General features: G+C 45.9%; 2 protein-coding genes across 2 annotated transcripts in view; one reads left to right on the top strand and one right to left on the bottom strand.

Annotated features, from left to right (window-relative positions):
- The first annotated feature begins 9,640 nt into the window (after positions 1-9,640).
- On the top strand, positions 9,641-14,874 carry HSPA5 (heat shock protein family A (Hsp70) member 5). Its single transcript, XM_031654513.1, has 8 exons — positions 9,641-10,134; positions 10,232-10,463; positions 10,835-10,972; positions 11,616-11,728; positions 11,821-12,211; positions 12,310-12,547; positions 12,827-12,994; positions 13,959-14,874. The coding sequence occupies exons 1-8, from the start codon at positions 10,013-10,015 to the stop codon at positions 14,519-14,521; spliced, it is 1,965 nt and encodes a 654-aa protein (XP_031510373.1). The 5' UTR covers positions 9,641-10,012; the 3' UTR covers positions 14,522-14,874.
- Positions 14,875-17,109: 2,235 nt separating this feature from the next.
- The window catches only part of RABEPK (Rab9 effector protein with kelch motifs), a 26,215-nt gene continuing 21,896 nt past the window's right edge, over positions 17,110-21,428 (bottom strand). The window contains 2 exon segments of the mRNA XM_031654512.1: positions 17,110-17,422; positions 18,062-18,211. Of these exon segments, the coding sequence (XP_031510372.1) occupies positions 17,130-17,422; positions 18,062-18,211 (443 nt within the window). The 3' untranslated portion in view covers positions 17,110-17,129.

Raw genomic sequence — 21,428 nt, 5'->3', positions numbered from 1 at the left:
TCCAGCACATCAGAAGGCTGATGTGTAAGGATTGCTTGAGCCTGGGAGTTGATTGTTAGCCTAGGCAACATAGTAAGGCCTCATTTCTACAAAAAATGAAAAAATTATGGCCAGGCACAGAGCTTCATGCCTGTAATCCCAGCACTTTGAGAGGCCAAGGCAGGCTAACCGCTTCAACCTAGGAGTTCAAGACCAGCCTGGACAACACAGCGAAACCCCATCTCTACAAAAAGTAAAAAAAAATTAGCTGGGGGTGATGGCACATGCCTGTAGTCCCAGCTACTTGGGAAGATGAAATGGGAGGATCATTTGGGCCCAGGAGATTGAGGCTGCAGTGAGCCATTATCTGGCCACTGCACTCAAGCCTGAGCAACAGAGTGAGACGCTGTCTCTAAATAAATCAATAAATAAAATTTTAAAATTATCTGGCCATGGTAGTGCACACCTGTGGTCCCAGCTACTCAGGAGGCTGAGGTGGGAGGATCACTTGAGCCTAAGAGGTCAAGGCTGCAGTGAGCTGTGATCATGTCAGTGCCCTCCATCCCAAAAAATAAATAGGCTGGGCGCAGTGGCTCATGTCTGTAATCCCAGCACTTTGGGAGGCTGAGGTGGGCAGATCACAAGGTCAGAAGTTTGAGACCAGCCTGGCCAATATGGTGAAACCCCGTGTCTACTAAAAATACAAAAATTAGCCGGGCATGGTGGTGGGCGCCTGTAGTCCCAGCTACTCAGGAGACTGAGATAGGAGAATCACTTGAACCTGGGAGGCAGAGGTTGCAGTGAGCCGAGATAGAGCCACTGCACTCCAGCCTGGGCAACAAGAGTGAAACTCCGTCTCAAAAAATAAAAATAAAAATAAATAAATAAATAAAACAGGAACACACACGCACACACATATTGTGTGTGACTAAAACATTTCTAAGCTGGCCACAGCAGCTTATGCCTGTAATCCCAGCACTTTGGGAGGGTGAAGCAGGGGGATTACTTAAGGCCAGGAGTTCAAGACCAGCTTGGGCAACATAGCTATACCCTGTCTCTACAAAAAATAAATTGCTGGGTGTGGTGGCTCACACCTGTAATCCCAGCACTTTGGGAGGCTGAGGTGGGTGGATCACAAGGTTAGGAGTTCGAGATCAGCCTGGCCAAGATGGTGAAACCCCGTCTCTCCTAAAAATACAAAAATTAGCTGGACACGATGGCATGCACCTGTAATCCCAGCTACTGGGGAGGCTGAGGCAGGAGAATCACTTGAACCTGGGAGATGGAGGTTGCAGTGAGCCAAGATTGTGCCACTGCACTCTAGCCTAGGTGACAGAGCAATACTCCATCTCAGAAAAAAAAAAAAAAAAAATTAGTGCCATGTGTTGGCAAACACCTGTAGGCCTAGCTACCCAGAAGGCTGAGACAGAGGATTGCTTGAGCCTGGGAGATGGGGGTTGCAGTGAACTGTGATTGAGCCACTGCTCTTCAGCCTGGGCAATAGAGTGGGATCTGTCTCGAAAAACAAAAATTAATTAAAAAGTAAAACATTTCTAGAAGGCTACACAAGAAAGTGGTTGCAGTTGTTCCCTCTATCAGTGTAGGGGAACAGGGCTGAGGACTGAGTGACAGGGAAGACTTATTGTACCCTTTGAATTGTATGCCTTGTATATACATTTACTATTTTAAAAATTTTAAATTTAAGGCCAGGTGCAGTGGCTCATGCTTGCAATCCCAGCACTTTGGGAGGCTGAGGTGAGCAGATTGCTTGAGCCCAGGAGTTGGAGACCAGCCTGGACAATATAGTGAAACCCTATCTCTTAAAAAAAAAAAAAAAAAAAGAGGAAGGAAAGAAATGAAAAAAGAAAAACAATTTAAATTTAAGATATATCAAATATTATCAAATTCTATATAGGTAGCTCTTCATATTTTGCAGCTTATTTTACTTCAAAGGAAAATATAAGACAGAAGGAAGAAAAATTAAAAGTAGTATTTTGGCCACCTGTGGTAGCTCATGCCTGTAATTCTAGTACTTTGGGAGACTGAGGCAGGAGGATTGCTTGAGGCCAGCAATTCAAGACCAACCTGGGCAATAGAGGGAGACCCTGTCTCAAGAAAAAAAGAAAGAAATTTAAAAAATAAAAGTAGCATTTTTTTTTAACATAAAATTAAGTGCTTTCCAGTTCAACACTTTTCGAGACAGTCTTGTTATTTCTCCCAGGGTAGCCTCAAACTCCTGGGCTCCTACCTCAGCCTCTGGAGTAGCTAGGACTACAGGGGGTGCCATCACACCCAGCTTCACTTTTACTTGTATTACCTTATTTCTTTTCTATTGTTCTTATTTTTCTTTTTAAGTTTACATGGACATCTCTAATACCGTATATTACCTTACTTGATCATGACAATAGTCTTGGCCAGACACAGTGGCTCATGTAATGCCAGCACTTTGGGAGGCTGAGTCAAGTGGATCACTTGAGCCCGGGAGTTGGAGACCAGCCTGGGCAACGTGGCAAAACTCTGTCTCTACAAAATATACGAAAATTAGTAGGCCGTGGTGGTGCGTACCTGTAGTCCCAGCTACTCAGGGGGCTGAGGCGGGAGGATGGCTTGAGCCTGGGAGATCGTGGCTGCAGTGAGCCATGATGGCACCACTGCACTCCAGCCTGGGTGACAAAATAAGACCTTGTCTCAAACAAACAAACAAAAACCAGCCTTGTTAAGTGGCAAAATTATATCCATTTTACAGACTCATAAACAGAGCCTCAGAGAGATTGACTTGCCCTAAGTCACACAGCCAGTAAGTAACACAACTGGAACTCAAATACAGTTTTAGTCCTTCCAAATCCTGTGGTGTTGCCTCTCTTTTACATTATCGGACACAGTGTGCCCTCCTAAATGCCTTCTTCACGCACACACAAAATGTGATAGAAAATGCACTACTTCGGCCGGGCGCGGTGGCTCAAGCCTGTAATCCCAGCACTTTGGGAGGCCGAGACGGGTGGATCACGAGGTCAGGAGATCGAGACCATCCTGGCTAACACGGTGAAACTCCGTCCCTACTAAAAAATACAAAAAACTAGCCGGGCGAGGTGGCGGGCGCCTGTAGTCCCAGCTACTCTCGGGAGGCTGAGGCAGGAGAATGGCGTAAACCCGGAAGGCGGAGCTTGCAGTGAGCTGAGATCTGGCCACTGCACTCCAGCCTGGACAACAGAGCGAGACTCCGTCTCAAAAAAAAAAAAAAGAAAAGAAAATGCACTCCTTCTACATATGTGTGGAGAAGGGAAGGTTCTCTGTTATAAATTTACTTTTAGAAACCGAAGACAAGGAAAGAAATTAATTGCTAGCACATTGTACTTTCGGAAGTACAAAAAAAAATATACATGACTTATACCTACTATTGCTTGTGGCTCAGGTGTTAAGGTGACACTGACACTTTTGTTTTATTTGAGAGTTGTTTGATGAAGGGCGAATAAATTATTTTTAGCACCTTAATAAAGACATCTATGTGGGCTGGACGTGGATGGCTCATTCCTGTAATCCCAGCACTTTGGGAGGCCAAGGCGGGCAGATCACGAGGTCAGGAGTTTGAGACCAGCCTGGCCAACATGGTGAAACCCCTGTCTCTACTAAAAATCCAAAAATTAGCTGGGCGTGGTGGCGTGTGCCTGTAATCCCAGCTACTCGGGAGGCTGAGACAGGAGAATTGCTTGAACCTGGGAAGCGGAGGTTGCAATGAGCTGAGATCGCACCACTGCACTCCAGCCTGGGCAAGAGGGCAAGACTGTCTTGAAAGGAAAAAAAAAGACATCTATGTGACCAATATAGGAATAATAAGATGTACCATTTATTTATTTATTTATTTATTTATTTTTATTTTTATTTTTTTTTTTTGAGACGGAGTCTGGCTCTGCCACCCAGGCTGGAGTACAGTGGCGCAATCTCGGCTCACAGAAAGCTCCGCCTCCCGGGTTCAGGCCATTCTCCTGCCTCAGCCTCCCAAGTAGTTGGGACTACAGGCGCCCGCCACCGCGCCCGGCTAGTTTTTTGTATTTTTTAGTAGGGACGGAGTTTCACCGTGTTAGCCAGGATGGTCTCGATCTCCTGACCTCGTGATCCGCCCGTCTCGGCCTCCCAAAGTGCTGGGATTACAGGCTTGAGCCACCGCGCCAGGCCTAAGATGTACCATTTATTTTTTATTTTTTGAGAAGTGTTTTCCTCTGTTGTCCAGGCTGGAGTGCACTGGTACGATCATAGCTCATTGCAGCTTCAAACTCCTGGGCTCCAGTGATCCTCCCACCTCAGCCTTCTGAGTATCTGGAACTACAGGCATGCACCACAATGACTGGCTAATTTTTAAATATTTTCACATAAGGACGCAATCTCTGTTTTGCCCAGGCTCGTCTCAAACACCTGGCCTCAAACTTCCTTCCACCTCGCCCTCCCAAAGTGGTGGGACTATGGGCATGAGCCGCTGTGCTTGGCCTTACTTCTAAAGTTTCTTCTCACATTGTATTTCTATGATTAGTAATCATTACCACTGTTCTACAACCTTCACACTACTTTCACATACAGTATCTCATTTGATTCTTGAAGCAGTCCAGTAAGACAGGCAGAACAGAAATTCCTGCCATTCAATAGATTAAGAATTTGAGGCTTGGCCAGGCATGGTGGCTCATGCCTGTAATCCCAGTACTTTGGGAGGCCGAGGCAGGCGGATCACCTGAGGTCAGGAGTTTGAGACCAGCCTGGCCAACATGGCAAAACCCTGTCTCTAGTAAAAATACAAAAATCAGCTGGGCATGGTGGTGCACGCCGGTAATCCCAGCTACTCAGGAGGCTGAGACAGGAGAATCGCTGGAACCTGGGAGGCAGAGGCTGCAGTGAGCCGAGATTGTGCCACTGCACTCTAACCTGGGCAACAGAGCAAGACTCTGTCTCAAAAAAAAAAAAAAGAATCTGAGGCTCCGAGAAACTGGTTTTTGTCAAAGTTATGTGCCCTATCACCTAGTTGAATGTTCCCTCCAACAAACCATATGGAAAATTCTCAAGTATCAGGATCTAAATGTTAATATCAAATTTGTAAATTACATAGGTCCTTTCCTTTTTCTTCCTGCTGTATGCCTTTCATTTATTATTAATCCTCTTTCACAAAGGAATATTTGAGGGCTAAATAACATCCAATCCTAATAAGTCCTACCTCTGCTTAATTAGTTTTCTGACATCAGGTGGGAAATGGAAAGCAATTTTTTTTTTTTTTTGAGTCAGAGTTTCACTCTTGTTGCCCAATCTGGAGTACAATGGCACAATCTGAGCTCACCGCAACCTCTGCGTCCCGGGTTCAAGTGATTCTCCTGCCTCAGCCTCTCGAGTAGCTGGGATTACAGGCATGAGCTGCTATGCTGGGCTAATTTTGTATTTTTAGTAGAGATAGAGGTTTTCCATGTTGACCAGGCTGGTCTTGAACTCCCGACCTCAGGTGATCTGCCTGCCTTGGCCTCCCATAGTGCTGGGATTAGAGGTGTGAGCCACCAGACCCAGCCTGGAAAGCAATTTTCTTACCCATAGGGGCACAAATGAAATGGACTGGTTTAAATTTCTGGATAAAAATCTATATTTGCATATCACCCATTATCAAAATATTTACAAAATGTGTAACTGGAGCTGGATGTGGTGGCTCATTCCTGTAATTGCCACACTTTGGAAGGCTGAAGTGGGAGGATCACTTGAGGCCAGGAGTTTGAGACTAACCTGGTCAATGTAGCTAGACCTTATATCTATAAAAATTATAAACTTTAAATTAAAAAAGCAAAATATGTGACTATATCCTAAAACAAAATGTAAGTTTTTTTTTTTTTCTTTTTAGACAGTCTCACCCTGTTGCCCAGGCTGGAGTGCAGTGGTGCGATCTTGGCTCACTGCAACCTCCGCCTCCCAGGTTCAAGTGATTCTCGTGCCTCAGCTTCCCAAGTAGCTGGGATTACAGGCCACCATGCCCAGCGAATTTTGTATTTTTATTAGAGATGGGGTTTTGCCCTGTTGGCCAGGCTAGTCTGGAACTCTTGACCTCAAGTGATCCACCCCCCTTGGCCTCCCAAAGTGCTGGGATTACACGTCTGAGCCACCATGCCCAACCCAAAATTATAAATCTGAAGCTCAAGACAACAACCTATAGAGGTTAACAATCAAACTGCCAAGGCTCAAATACTGGCTCCTTATCTTACGTGTACAATCTCCTGAGCAAGTTTCTTTACCTCCTGGGGCTTCAGATTCCTTCGCTCTAAAATAGGGGTAAGAAAAAAATGCTTTCTTTTTGTTTGTTTTTTTGAGACGGAGTCTTGGTCTGTTGCCAGGCTGGACTGCAGTGGCGCGGTCTCAGCTCACTGCAACCTCCGCCTCCCCCCTTCAGGCGATTCTCCTGCCTCTGCCTCCGAGAAGCAGTAGCTGGGACTACAGGCGCACGCCACTATGCCCAGCTGATTTTTGTATTTTTAGTGGAGACAGGGTTTCACCATGTTGGCCAGAATGGTCTTGATCTCTTGACCTCGTGATCAGCACGCCCAGCCTCCCAAAATGCTGGAATTACAAATGCTTTCTTGGGAATTTTTTTGAGGCCCAGTCTGGCTGTCGCCCAGGCTGGAGTGCAGTGGCGATCTGCGATACTTTCACCGGCCTCCGCCTCCTGGGTTCCACGCCGAGCTCTCCGCCTCAGCCTCCGGTAGCTGGGACTACGACGCCCTAAGCCGGCTATTTTTTGTATTTTTAGTAGAGGCGGGGTTTCACCATGTTAGCCATGCTCGATCTCCTGACCTCGTGATCCCACGCACCAGACTCCCAAAGTGCTGGGATTACAGGCTTGAGCCACAGCGCCCGACCTTTTTTTTTTAGACAGAGTCTTGCTCTGTCGCCCAGACTGGAGTGCGGTGGTGCGATCTTGGCTCACTGCAAGCTGCCCTCCCGGGTTCCACTTCATTCTCCTGCCTCAGCCTCGGTAGCTGGGACTACAGGCGCTCCCGCCACCGCAGCCCGGCTAATTTTTTGTATTTTTAGTAGAGGCAGGGGACTGCCGTGTTAGCACCCGGGATGGCCTCTCGATCTCCTGACCTGCGTGGTCACCAGCCTCGACCTCCCAAAGTGCTGGGATTACAGGCGTGAGCCACCGCGCCTGGCCGCCTTCTTAAAGATTAAAAGAGATAATGCACGTGGGTCTTTAGCACAGTGTCTAACAGTTAAGTATTGATAACTTGACATGGACACTATTTTTTGGCATTTAATGTTCAGCAAGCTAGTTTCGACTGTGTACTTTCCTATTCATAAGTGACTGTGCTTTGGAATATACTAGAAAATGTATGTAAAATGTTTGGTTTTAAAAAGATAAAACCACAATATACTCAATTACCTTTGGAAGTTAGCCATGTATCATTTTTCTAAATCTTACAAAAAGGAGAGTTACAAAAGGTTACTCTGTTAATCAAGGGTGAGGCTGAAATTGAGAGTTTGGTTTTTTTTTTTTTTTTTAATGGAAATGGACTGCGATATAAAAAAAAGTTTGATTGAAATGCAAGAAGCTGTAATGTGGTCAAATGATGATTTCTATCTTAATGCTGGACTGATGCAAGCCAAAGAAGGGTCAATGTTGCCGCAGGATTACAAGCCCTGCTGAAAGAGATGCATGATGCAACCTCTGTAGTGAACAGAGTCAACTCTGAGTCACCAGTCTAACCTTCAAAGAGCACTAAGGAAAAAGAAAATTCTTGAGTACTGAGTCAAAGGCTCAACATCTTAATAAAGTGTGTTTAGGATGTTTTAGTGGTATCTGGACACAGTATACCCACAAATTTCAAATATTTGGTATCAGAGCTTTGCCCTTTCCATAGTTGGTCCTCCAAAAACATTTGTCAAACAAATGAATTTATTTTTTTCTTTTTGAGATGGAGTCTAGCTCTGTTGCCCAGGCTGGAGTGTAGTGGCGCGATCTTGGCTCACTGCAACCTCCGCCTCCCGGGTTCAAGTGATTCTCCTGCCTCAGCCTCCGGAGTAGCTGGGATTACAGGCGCGTGCCACCATGGCCAGCTAATTTTTGTATTTTTATAGAGATGCGTTTTCACCGTGTTAGCCAGGATGGTCTTGATCTCCTGACCCCGTGATCCGCCCGCCTCGGCCTCCCAAAGTGCTGGAATTACAGGCGTGAGCCGCCACGTCCCGCCACAAATGAATTTTTCGTTTTAAAGTTAAGAGGCGAGGCACAGCGGCTCACACCTGTAATCCCAGCACTTTGGGAGGCCAAGGCGGGCAGATCGCTTGAGGTTGGGAGTTCGAAACCAGCCTGGCTAATATGGTGAAACCCCATCTCCACAAAAAAATAAAATACATACAAAAATTAGCCAGGCATGGTGGCGCGTGCCTGTAATCCCAGCTACTCAGGAGGCTGAGGCAGGAGAATCGCTTGAACCTCGGAAGCGGAGGTTGCAGTGAGCTGATTTTTCACCACTGCACTCCAGCCTGGGGGCAACAGAGTGATACTCCGTCTTGAAAAAAATAAAAATAAAAGTATTAGCAATAGAATGAAGTCCACCTGGTTATCAGTCCTAACTCCATCACTCACCAGCTCTATGACTTGTTTAGTTATTTAATCTTTTTCAGTCTCAATGTCCTCATCTGGAAAATGGGAAATGCCTACTGAGTACTTAACAGTCAAGACTAAATGACACATGAAAAGCACACTGAACAATGCTTAGCCCACCGTAGGCTTTCAGCAAATAGCGGTCTCTGTAATTGTTTGCAACAGGATGTTATATGAGGCATTATCAAGACGATTTTCGCCTATCAAATGTGTTGTCTGTGTGCACATCAGACCTTTTCCTGGAATTAAGGTAGAAAAGTATCAACAATAAGGGATGGGGAAAGTCTTGTAAATGATAACCACAGCCCCAGAGGGAAACGATGGGCAGCGGATGGGAAAGTAAAGGGTGGTAAGTTAGAAAAATTAGACATTCAAGGTGGGAGGACTGGCACTGGAGCGGGCACAGTAGGGAGCGGACTCAGAGCTGAAGGCAATTCCTTTGGCCGGGCTTGTCCTGTGACTTACCGTGGGGCAGGGCAATGTGGAGAGGCCTGGTAAAATGGCTGGGCAAGGGTGCAGAGGGGACGTAACTGGCAGGAAGGAGCCATGATTCGTGGTCGAACAGAGTCCAGACCAGCTCGACCTGTGAGCAACGAATGGCCCTGAGACTCGCATATCCCAATACCGGTAGTGGCCGTGAAGGGCAAAGAAATGTGTTCTGAGGCGATCCCAGCATCTAAGCTGCGACCGGTCTACTCAGAGACTGGATGGAAGCTGGGAAGAGAAAGTTGCTTCCCGCTTCGGGATGAGGGATGGAGATGGGGAGAACAAGCAGTAGAGAAGGAAAAGATTCAGATCCCACAGCCCCGGGGGATCAGTTGTGCTGGACCTACTCCGACCCCCTAGGGCCCGGAGTGAAGGCGGGACCTGTGCGGTTACCAGAGGAAATACCTCGAGGTGAGAAGTCGCAGGAGAGAGAGACAGCTGCTGAACCAATGGGACCAGTGGATGGGGCGGATGTTATCTACCATTGGTGGACGTTAGAAACGAATAGCAGCCAATGAATCAGCCGGGGGGGGCGGAGCAGTGACGTTTGTTGCGGAGGAGGCCGCTTCGAATCGGCGGCGGCCAGCTTGGTGGCCTGGGCCAATCAGCGGCCTCCAACGAGCAGGGCCTTCACCAATCGGCGGCCTCCACGACGGGGCTGGGGGAGGGTATATAAGCCGAGTAGGCGACGGCGCGGTCGACACCGGCCGAGACAGCACAGACAGACCGACAGATTGGGGTGTTTCGCGAGTGTGAGAGGTAAGCGCCGCGGCCTGCATTTCCAGACCTGCCCTCCTGGTTCGTGGCGCCTTGTGACCCCCGGCCCCTGCCGCCTGCAAGTCGGAAACCGTGCTGCGCTCCTGTGCTGCGGCCTGTGGCTGGACTGCCTGCGACGCCCTGCCTGCTGCTGCCGGACTGGTTGGCAAGATGAAGCTCTCCCTGGTGGCCGCGATGCTGCTGCTGCTCAGCGCGGCGCGGGCCGAGGAGGAGGACAAGAAGGAGGACGTGGGCACGGTGGTCGGCATCGACCTGGGGACCACCTACTCCTGGTAAGTGGGGTTTGCGGATGCGGGGGGACGGGCGTAGCCGCCTGGCCTGGCGTGAGAAGTGCGGTGCTGATGTCCCTCTGTCGGGTTTTTCTGCCAGCGTCGGCGTGTTCAAGAACGGCCGCGTGGAGATCATCGCCAACGATCAGGGCAACCGCATCACGCCGTCCTATGTGGCCTTCACTCCTGAAGGGGAACGTCTGATCGGCGATGCCGCCAAGAACCAGCTCACCTCCAACCCCGAGAACACGGTCTTTGACGCCAAGCGGCTCATCGGCCGCACGTGGAACGACCCGTCTGTGCAGCAGGACATCAAGTTCTTGCCGTTCAAGGTTCGACCGGGTTTTTCTTGTGCGGTTAGAGGACGGGTGGGTGGTGGGAGTATTTAGAATTATAAGTCTCTGGAAGTGTTGAGACATCAGTTGAAGGCTATAGACAGGATGTGTGTAATAACTGTAATAATCCTAGTATGTTACAAAACTTAAGACAGTATAGTTGATGTCGTACTCGGTCTACAATAGTTTAGGAATAAAAGACCGATTAAAACGGAACTTTATGAGACACCTATACTCCCTGAAGTATTTCTAGTCAATTTGCAGCCCCAAGGGACCAAAATAAACCAAATTGTGGGGATGGTAGTGAGTCTTTTAAACTTTGAGATGTCATTGCATCTGTGTCTGAAAACAATAATTTTTTAAAATAGGTGGTTGAAAAGAAAACTAAACCATACATTCAAGTTGATATTGGAGGTGGGCAAACGAAGACATTTGCTCCTGAAGAAATTTCTGCCATGGTTCTCACTAAAATGAAAGAAACCGCTGAGGCTTATTTGGGAAAGAAGGTAAATATTTCTAGAACAATGTTAAGTATTTTTTGATCATTAGCATTCTTGGTTGGCTGTTAGGTATAGAAGCCTTCATGGTTTCAAAAATTTTAATCAGAATGGTATTCATGCTTGTCAGGTCATTATTGAGTCCTTTACTATAAGCCAAACAAAATAGACTTTTCATGTATTATTTAATGCTTACAATTCCAGGAGCATAAAATTTTCTCTGTTATACTCATCAATAAATTGGCTTAAAAACTAAAGTGATGGTTTGACTATAATTTTTTTTTTTTTTTTTGAGAGGGAGTCTTGCTCTGTTGCCCAGACTGGACTGCAGTGGCATGATCTCAGCTCACTGCAACCTCTGCCTCTTGGGTTCAAGCAGCTCTCCTGCTTCAGCCTCCCAAGTAGCTGGGACTACAGGCACACCACCACACCTGGCTAATTTTTTTTTTTTTTTTTTTTTTAATTTTCAGTAGAGACAGGGTTTCTTCACATTGCCCAGGCTGGTCTTGAAATCCTGACCTCTGGTGAATCCTCCTGCCTCAGGCTCCCAAAGTGCTGGGATTACAGGCACAAGCCACTGCCTGGCCAGACTGTAATTTGAATAAGGGTTAAACTGTGTGACAATACACTTAATTATCTTTTATCCTTTTAGGTTACCCATGCAGTTGTTACTGTACCAGCCTATTTCAATGATGCCCAACGCCAAGCAACCAAAGACGCTGGAACTATTGCTGGCCTAAATGTTATGAGGATCATCAACGAGCCGTAAGTATGAAATTCAGGGATACAGCATATTTGCCAAATAGTGGAAATGTGAAGTACTGACAAAACTTTTCCCTTTTTTAATCTCCTAATAGTACGGCAGCTGCTATTGCTTATGGCCTGGATAAAAGGGAGGGGGAGAAGAACATCCTGGTGTTTGACCTGGGTGGCGGAACCTTTGATGTGTCTCTTCTCACCATTGACAATGGTGTCTTCGAAGTCGTGGCCACTAATGGAGATACTCATCTGGGTGGAGAAGACTTTGACCAGCGTGTCATGGAACACTTCATCAAGCTGTACAAAAAGAAGACTGGCAAAGACGTCAGGAAAGACAACAGAGCTGTGCAGAAACTTCGGCGTGAGGTGGAAAAGGCCAAACGGGCCCTGTCTTCTCAACATCAAGCAAGAATTGAAATTGAGTCCTTCTATGAAGGAGAAGACTTTTCTGAGACCCTGACTCGGGCCAAATTTGAAGAGCTCAACATGGTATGTCCCTTGTTTTCTGCTTTAGACTCTGAATTCAGGACATTGCATCTAGATACTTAGATAACAGACATCACGGTAACCATGTCTTTTTTTTCTAGGATCTGTTCCGGTCTACTATGAAGCCCGTCCAGAAAGTGCTGGAAGATTCTGATTTGAAGAAGTCTGATATTGATGAAATTGTTCTTGTTGGTGGCTCGACTCGAATTCCAAAGATTCAGCAACTGGTTAAAGAGTTCTTCAATGGCAAGGAACCATCCCGTGGCATAAACCCAGATGAAGCTGTAGCATATGGTGCTGCTGTCCAGGCTGGTGTGCTCTCTGGTGATCAAGATACAGGTAGGTCATGATTGCGGCATCTTTCATAGTGATTCAGTAGCTTGATGGAAGACTCATTAGCTATTGCTTTAGAAAATACCAGAATATGAGCAACAGGGTCACACATGTAGTAAAGGGTGTAAGTGAAGACAAGACTGGGGTAGTCTCAAGATCATTAGCAACTGTTTAATTCACTGCCTTTAAGATGTGTGTTAGAACCTAACCAAATGCTAGAGACACAAACTTTACGTAGCTCATAGGGAGAACTTGAATTAGAAGTTAAATAACTTATCCTTACAGGTGACCTGGTACTGCTTGATGTGTGTCCCCTTACACTTGGTATTGAAACTGTGGGAGGTGTCATGACCAAACTGATTCCAAGGAACACAGTGGTGCCTACCAAGAAGTCTCAGATCTTTTCTACAGCTTCTGATAATCAACCAACTGTTACAATCAAGGTCTATGAAGGTAATTACTTAAGTTTGCTAATATGGCTTTTTTTTTTTTTTTTTTTTTTTTTTGAGATGAAGTGTTGCTCTGTTGCCCTGGCTGGACTGCAGTGGCATGATCTCCGCTCACTGCAACCTCCGTCTCCCATGTTCAAGTGATTCTCCTGCCTCAGCCTCCAGAGTAGCTGGGATTACAGGCATGGACCACCATGCCTGGCTAATTTCTGTAGTTTTAGTAGAGATGGGGTTTCACCATGTTGCCCAGGCTGGTCTCCAACTCCTGACCTCAGGTCATCTGCCTGCCTCTGCCTCTCAAAGTACTGGGATTACAGGTGTGAGCCACCGCGCCAGGTCTATCTATCATGGCATGTTTTGAAAGAACATGACTTAATATGATCTATTGAAATGGCAAGGGAACTAAGTAACTGCTGTTTTCAGATGGGGGTCTTAATGTGAATAATGTTTTATATCTAGATATTTAGCTTTTTTTTTTTTTTGAGATGGAGTCTCACTCTGTCGCCTAGGCTGGGGTGTAGTGGCATGACCTGCAACCTCTACCTCCCGAGTAGCTGGGATTACAGGTGCCCACCACCATGCCAGGCTAATTTTTGTATTGTTATTAGAGGCAGGGTTTTGCCATGTTGGCCAGGCTGGTCTTGAACTCCTAACCTCAGGTGATCCACTGACCTCAGCCTCCCGAAGTGCTGGGATTATTACAGGTGTGAGCCACTGTGCCCAGCCTATGTTTAGCATTCTTAATAGTAACATCTGAGCTGGCTCCTAGAGTACAAGAAAAAGGAGTTCACAGTACTTTAAAATAGATAAAATTCAGTTGAGTTAGTAACCTAACTCATTGTTAGTACTAGTTGCTGCTCCCTGTAGACCAGTATGAAATTACTTTTAGCTCGATAAAACCAAAAGTGTCTAGATGTGCTAATGCTTGTCAGTAACAACTAATGAGTTTTTCTATATGTAACTTCTAGGTGAACGACCCCTGACAAAAGACAATCATCTTCTGGGTACATTTGATCTGACTGGAATTCCTCCTGCTCCTCGTGGGGTCCCACAGATTGAAGTCACCTTTGAGATAGATGTGAATGGTATTCTTCGAGTGACAGCTGAAGACAAGGGTACAGGGAACAAAAATAAGATCACAATTACCAATGACCAGAATCGCCTGACACCTGAAGAAATCGAAAGGATGGTTAATGATGCTGAGAAGTTTGCTGAGGAAGACAAAAAGCTCAAGGAGCGCATTGATACTAGAAATGAGTTGGAAAGCTATGCCTATTCTCTAAAGAATCAGATCGGAGATAAAGAAAAGCTGGGAGGTAAACTTTCCTCTGAAGATAAGGAGACCATGGAAAAAGCTGTAGAAGAAAAGATTGAATGGCTGGAAAGCCACCAAGATGCTGACATTGAAGACTTCAAAGCTAAGAAGAAGGAACTGGAAGAAATTGTTCAGCCAATTATCAGCAAACTCTATGGAAGTGCAGGCCCTCCCCCAACTGGTGAAGAGGATACAGCAGAAAAAGATGAGTTGTAGATACTGATCTACTAGTGCTGTAATATTGTAAATACTGGACTCAGGAACTTTGTTAGGAAAAAATTGAGAGAACTTAAGTCTCGAATGTAATTGGAATCTTCACCTCAGAGTGGAGTTGAAAATGATATAGCCCAAGCGGCTGTTTACTGCTTTTCATTAGCAGTTGCTCACATGTCTTTGGGTGGGGGGGGAGAAGAAGAATTGGCCATCTTAAAAAGTGGGTAAAAAACCTGGGTTAGGGTGTGTGTTCACCTTCAAAATGTTCTATTTAACAATTGGGTCATGTGCATCTGGTGTAGGAAGTTTTTTCTACCATAAGTGACACCAATAAATGTTTGTTATTTACACTGGTCTAATGTTTGTGAAAAGCTTCTAATTAGATCAACTATTTTAGGAAATTTAAGGCTAGATTCTTGTGTGTGGGGTGAGGGGAGGGAGTGTTTGGTATGTTGGGATAAGGAAACACTTCTATTTAATGCTTCCAGAGAATTTGCTTCTTTTTTTTTTTTTTTTTTTTTTTCACCCTCCTGGGTAAAAAAACCCAAGTGATCCTTCCACCTCAGTCTCCAGCTAATCAAGACTACAGGCTTGTTAGCACCATGCTCGGCTTTTGCATTAATCTAACGAAAGGGGAGAGAAGTTAATCCACATCTTTACTTAGGCAAGGGGCATTTCACAGTGCCCAAGAGTGGGATTTTCTTGACCATACTTGGTTTCCTATTTCCCCTTTCTAAAACTGCGTTTCTGGTGGCTTTTTAAAATTATTATTAATGATGCTTTTATAGCTGCTTGGATTCTCTGAGAAATGATGGGGAATGAGTGATCACTGGCGTTACTAACTTGATACACTTGGATTTAATCTGTAACTTCAGGATGTAAAGGTATATTGTGAACCCCTAGCTGTCAGAATCTCCATCCTTGACATTTCTCATTAGTGGTACTGGCGTGGGAGCTAGGATGGTGACATTGAAACTCCACTACATCCCCTCACTATGAATGGGTTAAAGGCAGTGGTTTGTGTCAAAACCGGTTTATTACTTAGATTGCCCTCCTGAAGAAAAGAGTCCAGGTAAATAGTGTTATCAATAAAGGGCAGGCTGGTGCTAACATAAAATCCAGTATTGTAATCCTAGCACTTTAGGAGGCCGAGGCGGGTGGATCACGAGGTCAAGAGATAGAGACCATCCTTGCCAACATAGTGAAACCCCATCTCTACTGAAAATACAAAAATTACCTGGGCGTGGTGGTGCAAGCCGAAGGTTGAGGCAGGAGAATCACTTGAACTCGGGAGGCAGAGGTTGCAGTGAGCCAAGATCACACCACTGCACTCCAGCCTGGCGACAAGAGTGAGACTCCATCTCAAAAAAAAAAAAAAAAAAAAAAAAAAAAAAAAAAAATGCAATATTGCCCAAGGATAGGTATTTTATAGATGGGCAACTGGCTGAAAGGTTAATTGTCTAGGGCTAGTGGAACTGGTTCCCAACACCAACCTCTTAATCAGATCTAGGCTTCTGCTGCACTGCCCCAAAAGCCTTTGGGCAGTCCCTGAGCAGAAGACTGGTCTCAGGCCAAGCCCAATACAGCCATTAAAGATGACCTGCAGTGCTGTGTACCCTGGGGCCACAGGGTTAAACGGTAGCAACTAGGGCTAGTCTTCCCTTTCCTCAAAGGCTGTCACTACTGTGGATCACCTAGTCTGTATCTCTTTCTGAGGAGCTGTTCCTGAATGTTAAAAAGATAGACTTCAACTAATGTCTACTCTGATGTCTATAGTTTGTTGTTTACCAATTACAATTCTGTAACTTTTTTTAACCCTAACCCTATTGCAACCTTGTGATTAGCATTTAATACACTAATCATACCTACCTAGGTTTGTATTGCTGGTAAAGCCTTTTTTAAATATATATGTATACATATATATAAAAAATATGTAGAGTATATAAAATATGTTTTATATATATTATTGATGCTTTTATAGCTGCTTTTATATATATGTATACATATATTTTAAAATGATGCTTTTATATATATATATATGTATTTTTTTCAGACAGTTTCATTCTTATCACCCAGGCTGGAGTGCAATGGCGTGATCTCAGCTCACTGCAACCTCCGCCTCCCGGGTTCAAGCGATTCTCCTGCCTCAGCCTCCCAAGTAGCTGGGACTACCGGCATGTGCCACCACGCCCGGCTAATTTTGTGTTTTTAGTAGAGGTGGAGTTTCTCCATGTTGGTCAGGCTGGTCTTGAACTCCTGACCTCAGGTGATCCACTGCCTCGGCCTCCCAAAGTGCTGGGATTGCAGGCTTGAGCCACCAAGCCTGGCCCAAAGCCTTTCATGTTAATATAGTGGAGGTTTTTGCGTTGGGCAAAACTTATCTATCTACTACAGTTTGTAAACCAGTCACTGAAAGTCATTCCCAAGAGCTCTGAGAGGCAATAGAGCAAGGTTTAGTGCACATAAGAATTATTTGTATTAGTTTCTTCACCTGCCAAAGTAGGAGAAAAACAGATATATACTGCAGAAGATATTTTGGAGGCATAAAATAGCTAAGGTTTTACTTAACTATTCTGAAAGTAACTGACAGGTAATAAAAATATGGGTTTTATTAGTCAACTATAGTCACAATACAATCATCATAGATTTCCCCTTCTGTATTCATCCCACCGAACACCAAACAGAGCAGTGTATCAGTCTGGCCTTCCTCATGTGAGTCGCCACTGTGGCTCATTACTTTGTCAGCTGAATCCCTTTTCTCAGCTTCATGGTTCAGAGTGAGAGAGTTGGAATCTTCTTTCTCAGAAGCACACGTCACTGGCCATGGAATGATACACATGGAATGGTCCAATCGTCCAGGGGGTAGAAAAGAATCAAATTTAAGCAAGGTCCAATGCTGCCTTTCTATGTTGGGGAGGGAAAAGGCTTCATGTTAAGAAATTTCCAGATAGTGAAAGCCAAAATGTGAATAAAAAGTAAAGAATTTTCTAGAAATGCTCAGTGATTTACTGTAGCAGCTGAGTCCTCACAAACAGGAAGTGAAAGGAAAAAAAGAAACCCTCATAGCAGCATTGTTGCTTTAATGATGTCACCCCCTACAGAGTTTTTATTTTTTTGGATTTAGATATAGAAGAACCAAACTGGAAAACCGAAGCACTGCATCACTTTTTCTCTCTTTTTTTTTTTTTTTTTTTTTTATGAGACTGAGTCTCGCTCTATTGCCCAGGCTGGAGTGTAGTGGTTTGATCTCAGCTCACTACAACCTCCGCCTCCCGGGTTCAAGCAATTCCCCTGCCTCAGCCTCCCAAGTAGCTGGGACTACAGGTGTGTGCCACCATGCCTGGCTAATTTTTTGTATTTTAGTAGAGACGGGGTTTCACCATGTTGGTCAGGATGGTCTCGATCTCCTGACCTCATGATCTGCCTGCCTTGGCCTCCCAAAGTGCTGGGATTACAGGCGTGAGCCACTGTGCCCAGCCACTGCATCACTTTTCAAAGGATGTTTATAGATTTGTTTAAAGATCCCCATGGACACCTGCTCACCTGTGTGATACTGGTACATTGTGTCCAGCGCTCCTGCAGGAGTCATTCCACCGAAGACGTACAGGTGATTTCCCACAGCCACAGCTGAGTGGGCAGCACAGCCTGCTGGAGCTGTCCCAGTGGGACTTAGCTTCTGCCATTTCATGTTACCTGCCAAGAGAAAGAAAGAGCTTTGGCACAACATGGGCTAAGATGTGCTTTCAAACTTACCTATCTACTGCAGTTTGCAAACCAATCACTGAAAGTAATTGATTCACCAAGAGCTCTGAGAGGTTTAGTGCACATAAGAATTATTTGGGGAACTCTGACATGATTGGGTAGTCCAGGGAGGAAGGGAGGGAGGAGCTCAGTGATTCCCAGAATCTCAGGCGATTCAGATGCAGGCAGTCTTTGGATCACACAGAAATGTTATACAACCTTTATAATAACGGTCGCCTTCAACTATTCACTATTTTTTTTTTCTTTCTTTTTTTTTTGAGACGGAGTCTCGCTCTGTCGCCCAGGCTGAAGTGCAGTGGCTGGATCTCCGCTCACTGCAAGCTCTGCCTCCCGGGTTTACGCCATTCTCCTGCCTCAGCCTCCCGGGTAGCTGGGACTAGAGGTGCCCGCCACCTTGCCTGGCTAGTTTTTTGTATTTTTTTAGTAGAGACGAGGTTTTACCGTGTTAGCCAGGATGGTCTTGATCTCCTGACCTCGTGATCCGCCCGTCTCAGCCTCCCAAAGTGCTGGGATTACAGGCTTGAGCCACCGTGCCCGGCAATTATTCACTATTAACTGCCTCGAATTAGGTCGGTTTCTGTGTGTGTGTGTGTGTGTGTTTTAAATACAGTTCCTGGGCGGGGTGCAGTGGCTTACGCCTGTAATCCCAGCACTTTGGGAGGCCGAGGCAGGCGGATCACCTGAGGTCGGGAGTTCCAGACCAGCCTGACCAACATAGAGAAATCCAGTCTTTTACTAAAAATACAAAATTAGCCGGGCATGGTGGCAAATGCCTGTAATCCCAGCTACTCGGAGGCTGAGGCAGGAGAATCGCTTGAACCAGGGAGGCAGAGGTTGCAGTGAGCCGAGATCATGCCATTGCATTCTAGCCTCGGCAACAAGAGCGAAACTCAGTCTCAAAAAAAAAAGAAAGAAAGAAAATACAGTTCCTTAGCAATTTTGTAAGTGCTGGCTAAACAACCAATTTTGCTCACTTAATTTTCATAACAGCCCTGTGAAATTGCTATTACTTCTGTCTATCCCCTTTCTTCTTTTTTTTTTTTTCCCACTCTGTTGCCCAGGCTAGAGTGCAGTGGCTCGATCTTGGCTCACTGCAACCTCCACCTCCCTGGTTCAAGCAATTCTCTGCCTCAGCCACCCGAGTAGCTAGGATTATAGGCACCCACTACCATGCCCGGCTAATTTTTTGTATTTTTAGTAGAGATGGCGTTACCATCTTGACCAGGCTGGTCTTGAACTCCTGACCTCGTGATCCACCCAATTCGGCCTCCCAAAGTGCTGGGATTATAGGTGGGAGTCACAGCCTGGTGCCTGGTCTCCCCTTTCTTCTTACAAATGAGCAAACAAGAATAGACAGGGAGAGACTTGTCCGAGACCCTACAGCCTGTAAATGGCAGAGCTAGACTGCACTCAGGTCTGGCTCCAAAGCTTGTGTCTCCAAAGTCTCTACACTGTAACATGCTGCCTCAGCACCCACTTCCAACCTATTTTTGCAGGGAAACTTGCATCTTTTCAAATGAGCATTTTTTTTTTTCTTTTGAGACAGAGTCTCATTCTGTTACCCAGGCTGAAGTTCAGTGGCACGATCTCAGCTCACTGCAACCTCCGCCTCCCGGGTTCAAGCGATTTTCCCACCTCAACCTCTAGAGTAGCTGGGATTACAGGCACACACCACCACACCTGGCTAATTTTTGCATTTTTGGTAGAGACGGGGTTTTATCATGTTGGCCAGGCTAGTCTCAAACTCCTGACCTCAGGCGATCTGTCCACTTCGGCCTCCCAAAGTGCTGGGATTACTGGGGTGAGTCACCACACCCAGCCCAAACAAGCATTTAAATAAGGCAAGCTATCACTGGATTTCAGATTTAGAGAACTACTTGGGTAGGCCAGAAAAACAGTCAACAAGTAGTTCCTAACAACAGAAAAAGGCTTTCTTTTAAAAAATAAGCATTAAAACCCCATCTGACTCCCTGCAAGGAATGGTTTTGTGTAGATAGTTGCCACCTGTCAACACAAGGCAGGGGCCCAGCATCTCAGAGTAGGACAGGAGAATTACCCGGTGTGGCCAAAACGCTAGCCAATATAGGAATACTAAGCCAGTGTCCCCTGGCCTCAGCTGTCACGGAGCCAGAGAATTCAAGGCTTGGGAAGGTAGCCCGATATACTACACAGGACTTCCCATGCCTTCTGCCCATTGTTCCAGTTCTTGTAGTCTGGAGCAACGCACAACATGTTCATTTCTTCATCCATCCACTCAATAACAGATATGGCCCCGGAGCAGTAGCTCACGCCCGTAATCCCAGCACTTTGGGAGGCCAAGGTGGGTGGATCCCTTGAGTCCTGGAGTTGGAGACCAGCCTGGGCAACATGGTGAAACCTCGTCTCTACAGAAACTACAAAAATTATCTAGGTGTGGTAGCACGTGCCTGTTGTCCCGGCTATCGGGAGGCTGAGGCAGGAGAATCACTTGACCTGAGAGGCGGAGGTTGCCGTGAGCTAAGATCACATCAGTGCATTCCAGCCTGGGCAACCAAGTGAGATACTATCTCAAAAAAAAGAAAGTACCTGGCCGGGCGCGGTGGCTCAAGCCTGTAATCCCAGCTCTTAGGTGCTAGAAATGTACTGGAGAACAAAATAGACAAGTTCCCTACCATAATGGACCTCACAGCTTGAAGGAATTGCCCAGAATGAGTCCAGGGTCTCCCCACAGTATATCAGCCCTTCAGATACTTAAAGATATTTCTCATGTTCTCTGTAACCTTCGTCTTCCCACTGTTTTCAATCATTTAGCATGACAAGCATAAAATTCTGGTTATCTACGTCCATGTTATCCAGGTCCTTCATGGGTTAATGTCTAAAACCTGAAAGAAATCCAATAGGCCAACACAAAGCATAATGGGTTGTAATGAAAGGATAACACTGAGGCCAGGCGCGGTGGCTCAAGCCTGTAATCCCAGCACTTTGGGAGGCCGAGACGGGCGGATCACGAGGTCAGGAGATCGAGACCATCCTGGCTAACACGGTGAAACCCCGTCTCTACTAAAAAATACAAAAAACTAGCCGGGCGAGATGGCGAGTGCCTGTAGTCCCAGCTACTCGGGAGGCTGAGGCAGGAGAATGGCATAAACCCGGGAGGCGGAGCTTGCGG

Source organism: Papio anubis, chromosome 13 (genome assembly GCF_008728515.1).
Source record: "Papio anubis isolate 15944 chromosome 13, Panubis1.0, whole genome shotgun sequence".
NCBI classification, from domain to species: Eukaryota; Metazoa; Chordata; class Mammalia; order Primates; family Cercopithecidae; genus Papio; species Papio anubis.
The sequence above is the reverse complement of the archived record's forward strand: the minus strand, read 5'-3'. Positions and strand labels throughout refer to the sequence as shown.

Coding starts and splice junctions, on each gene's coding strand:
- HSPA5 (XM_031654513.1), top strand. CDS start 10,013: ATGAAGCTCTCCCTGGTGGCCGCGATGCTGCTGCTGCTCAGCGCGGCG. Junction 10,135..10,231: donor CTGGGGACCACCTACTCCTG/GTAAGTGGGGTT, acceptor TTTTTCTGCCAG/CGTCGGCGTGTTCAAGAACG. Junction 12,212..12,309: donor AATTTGAAGAGCTCAACATG/GTATGTCCCTTG, acceptor TTTTTTTTCTAG/GATCTGTTCCGGTCTACTAT.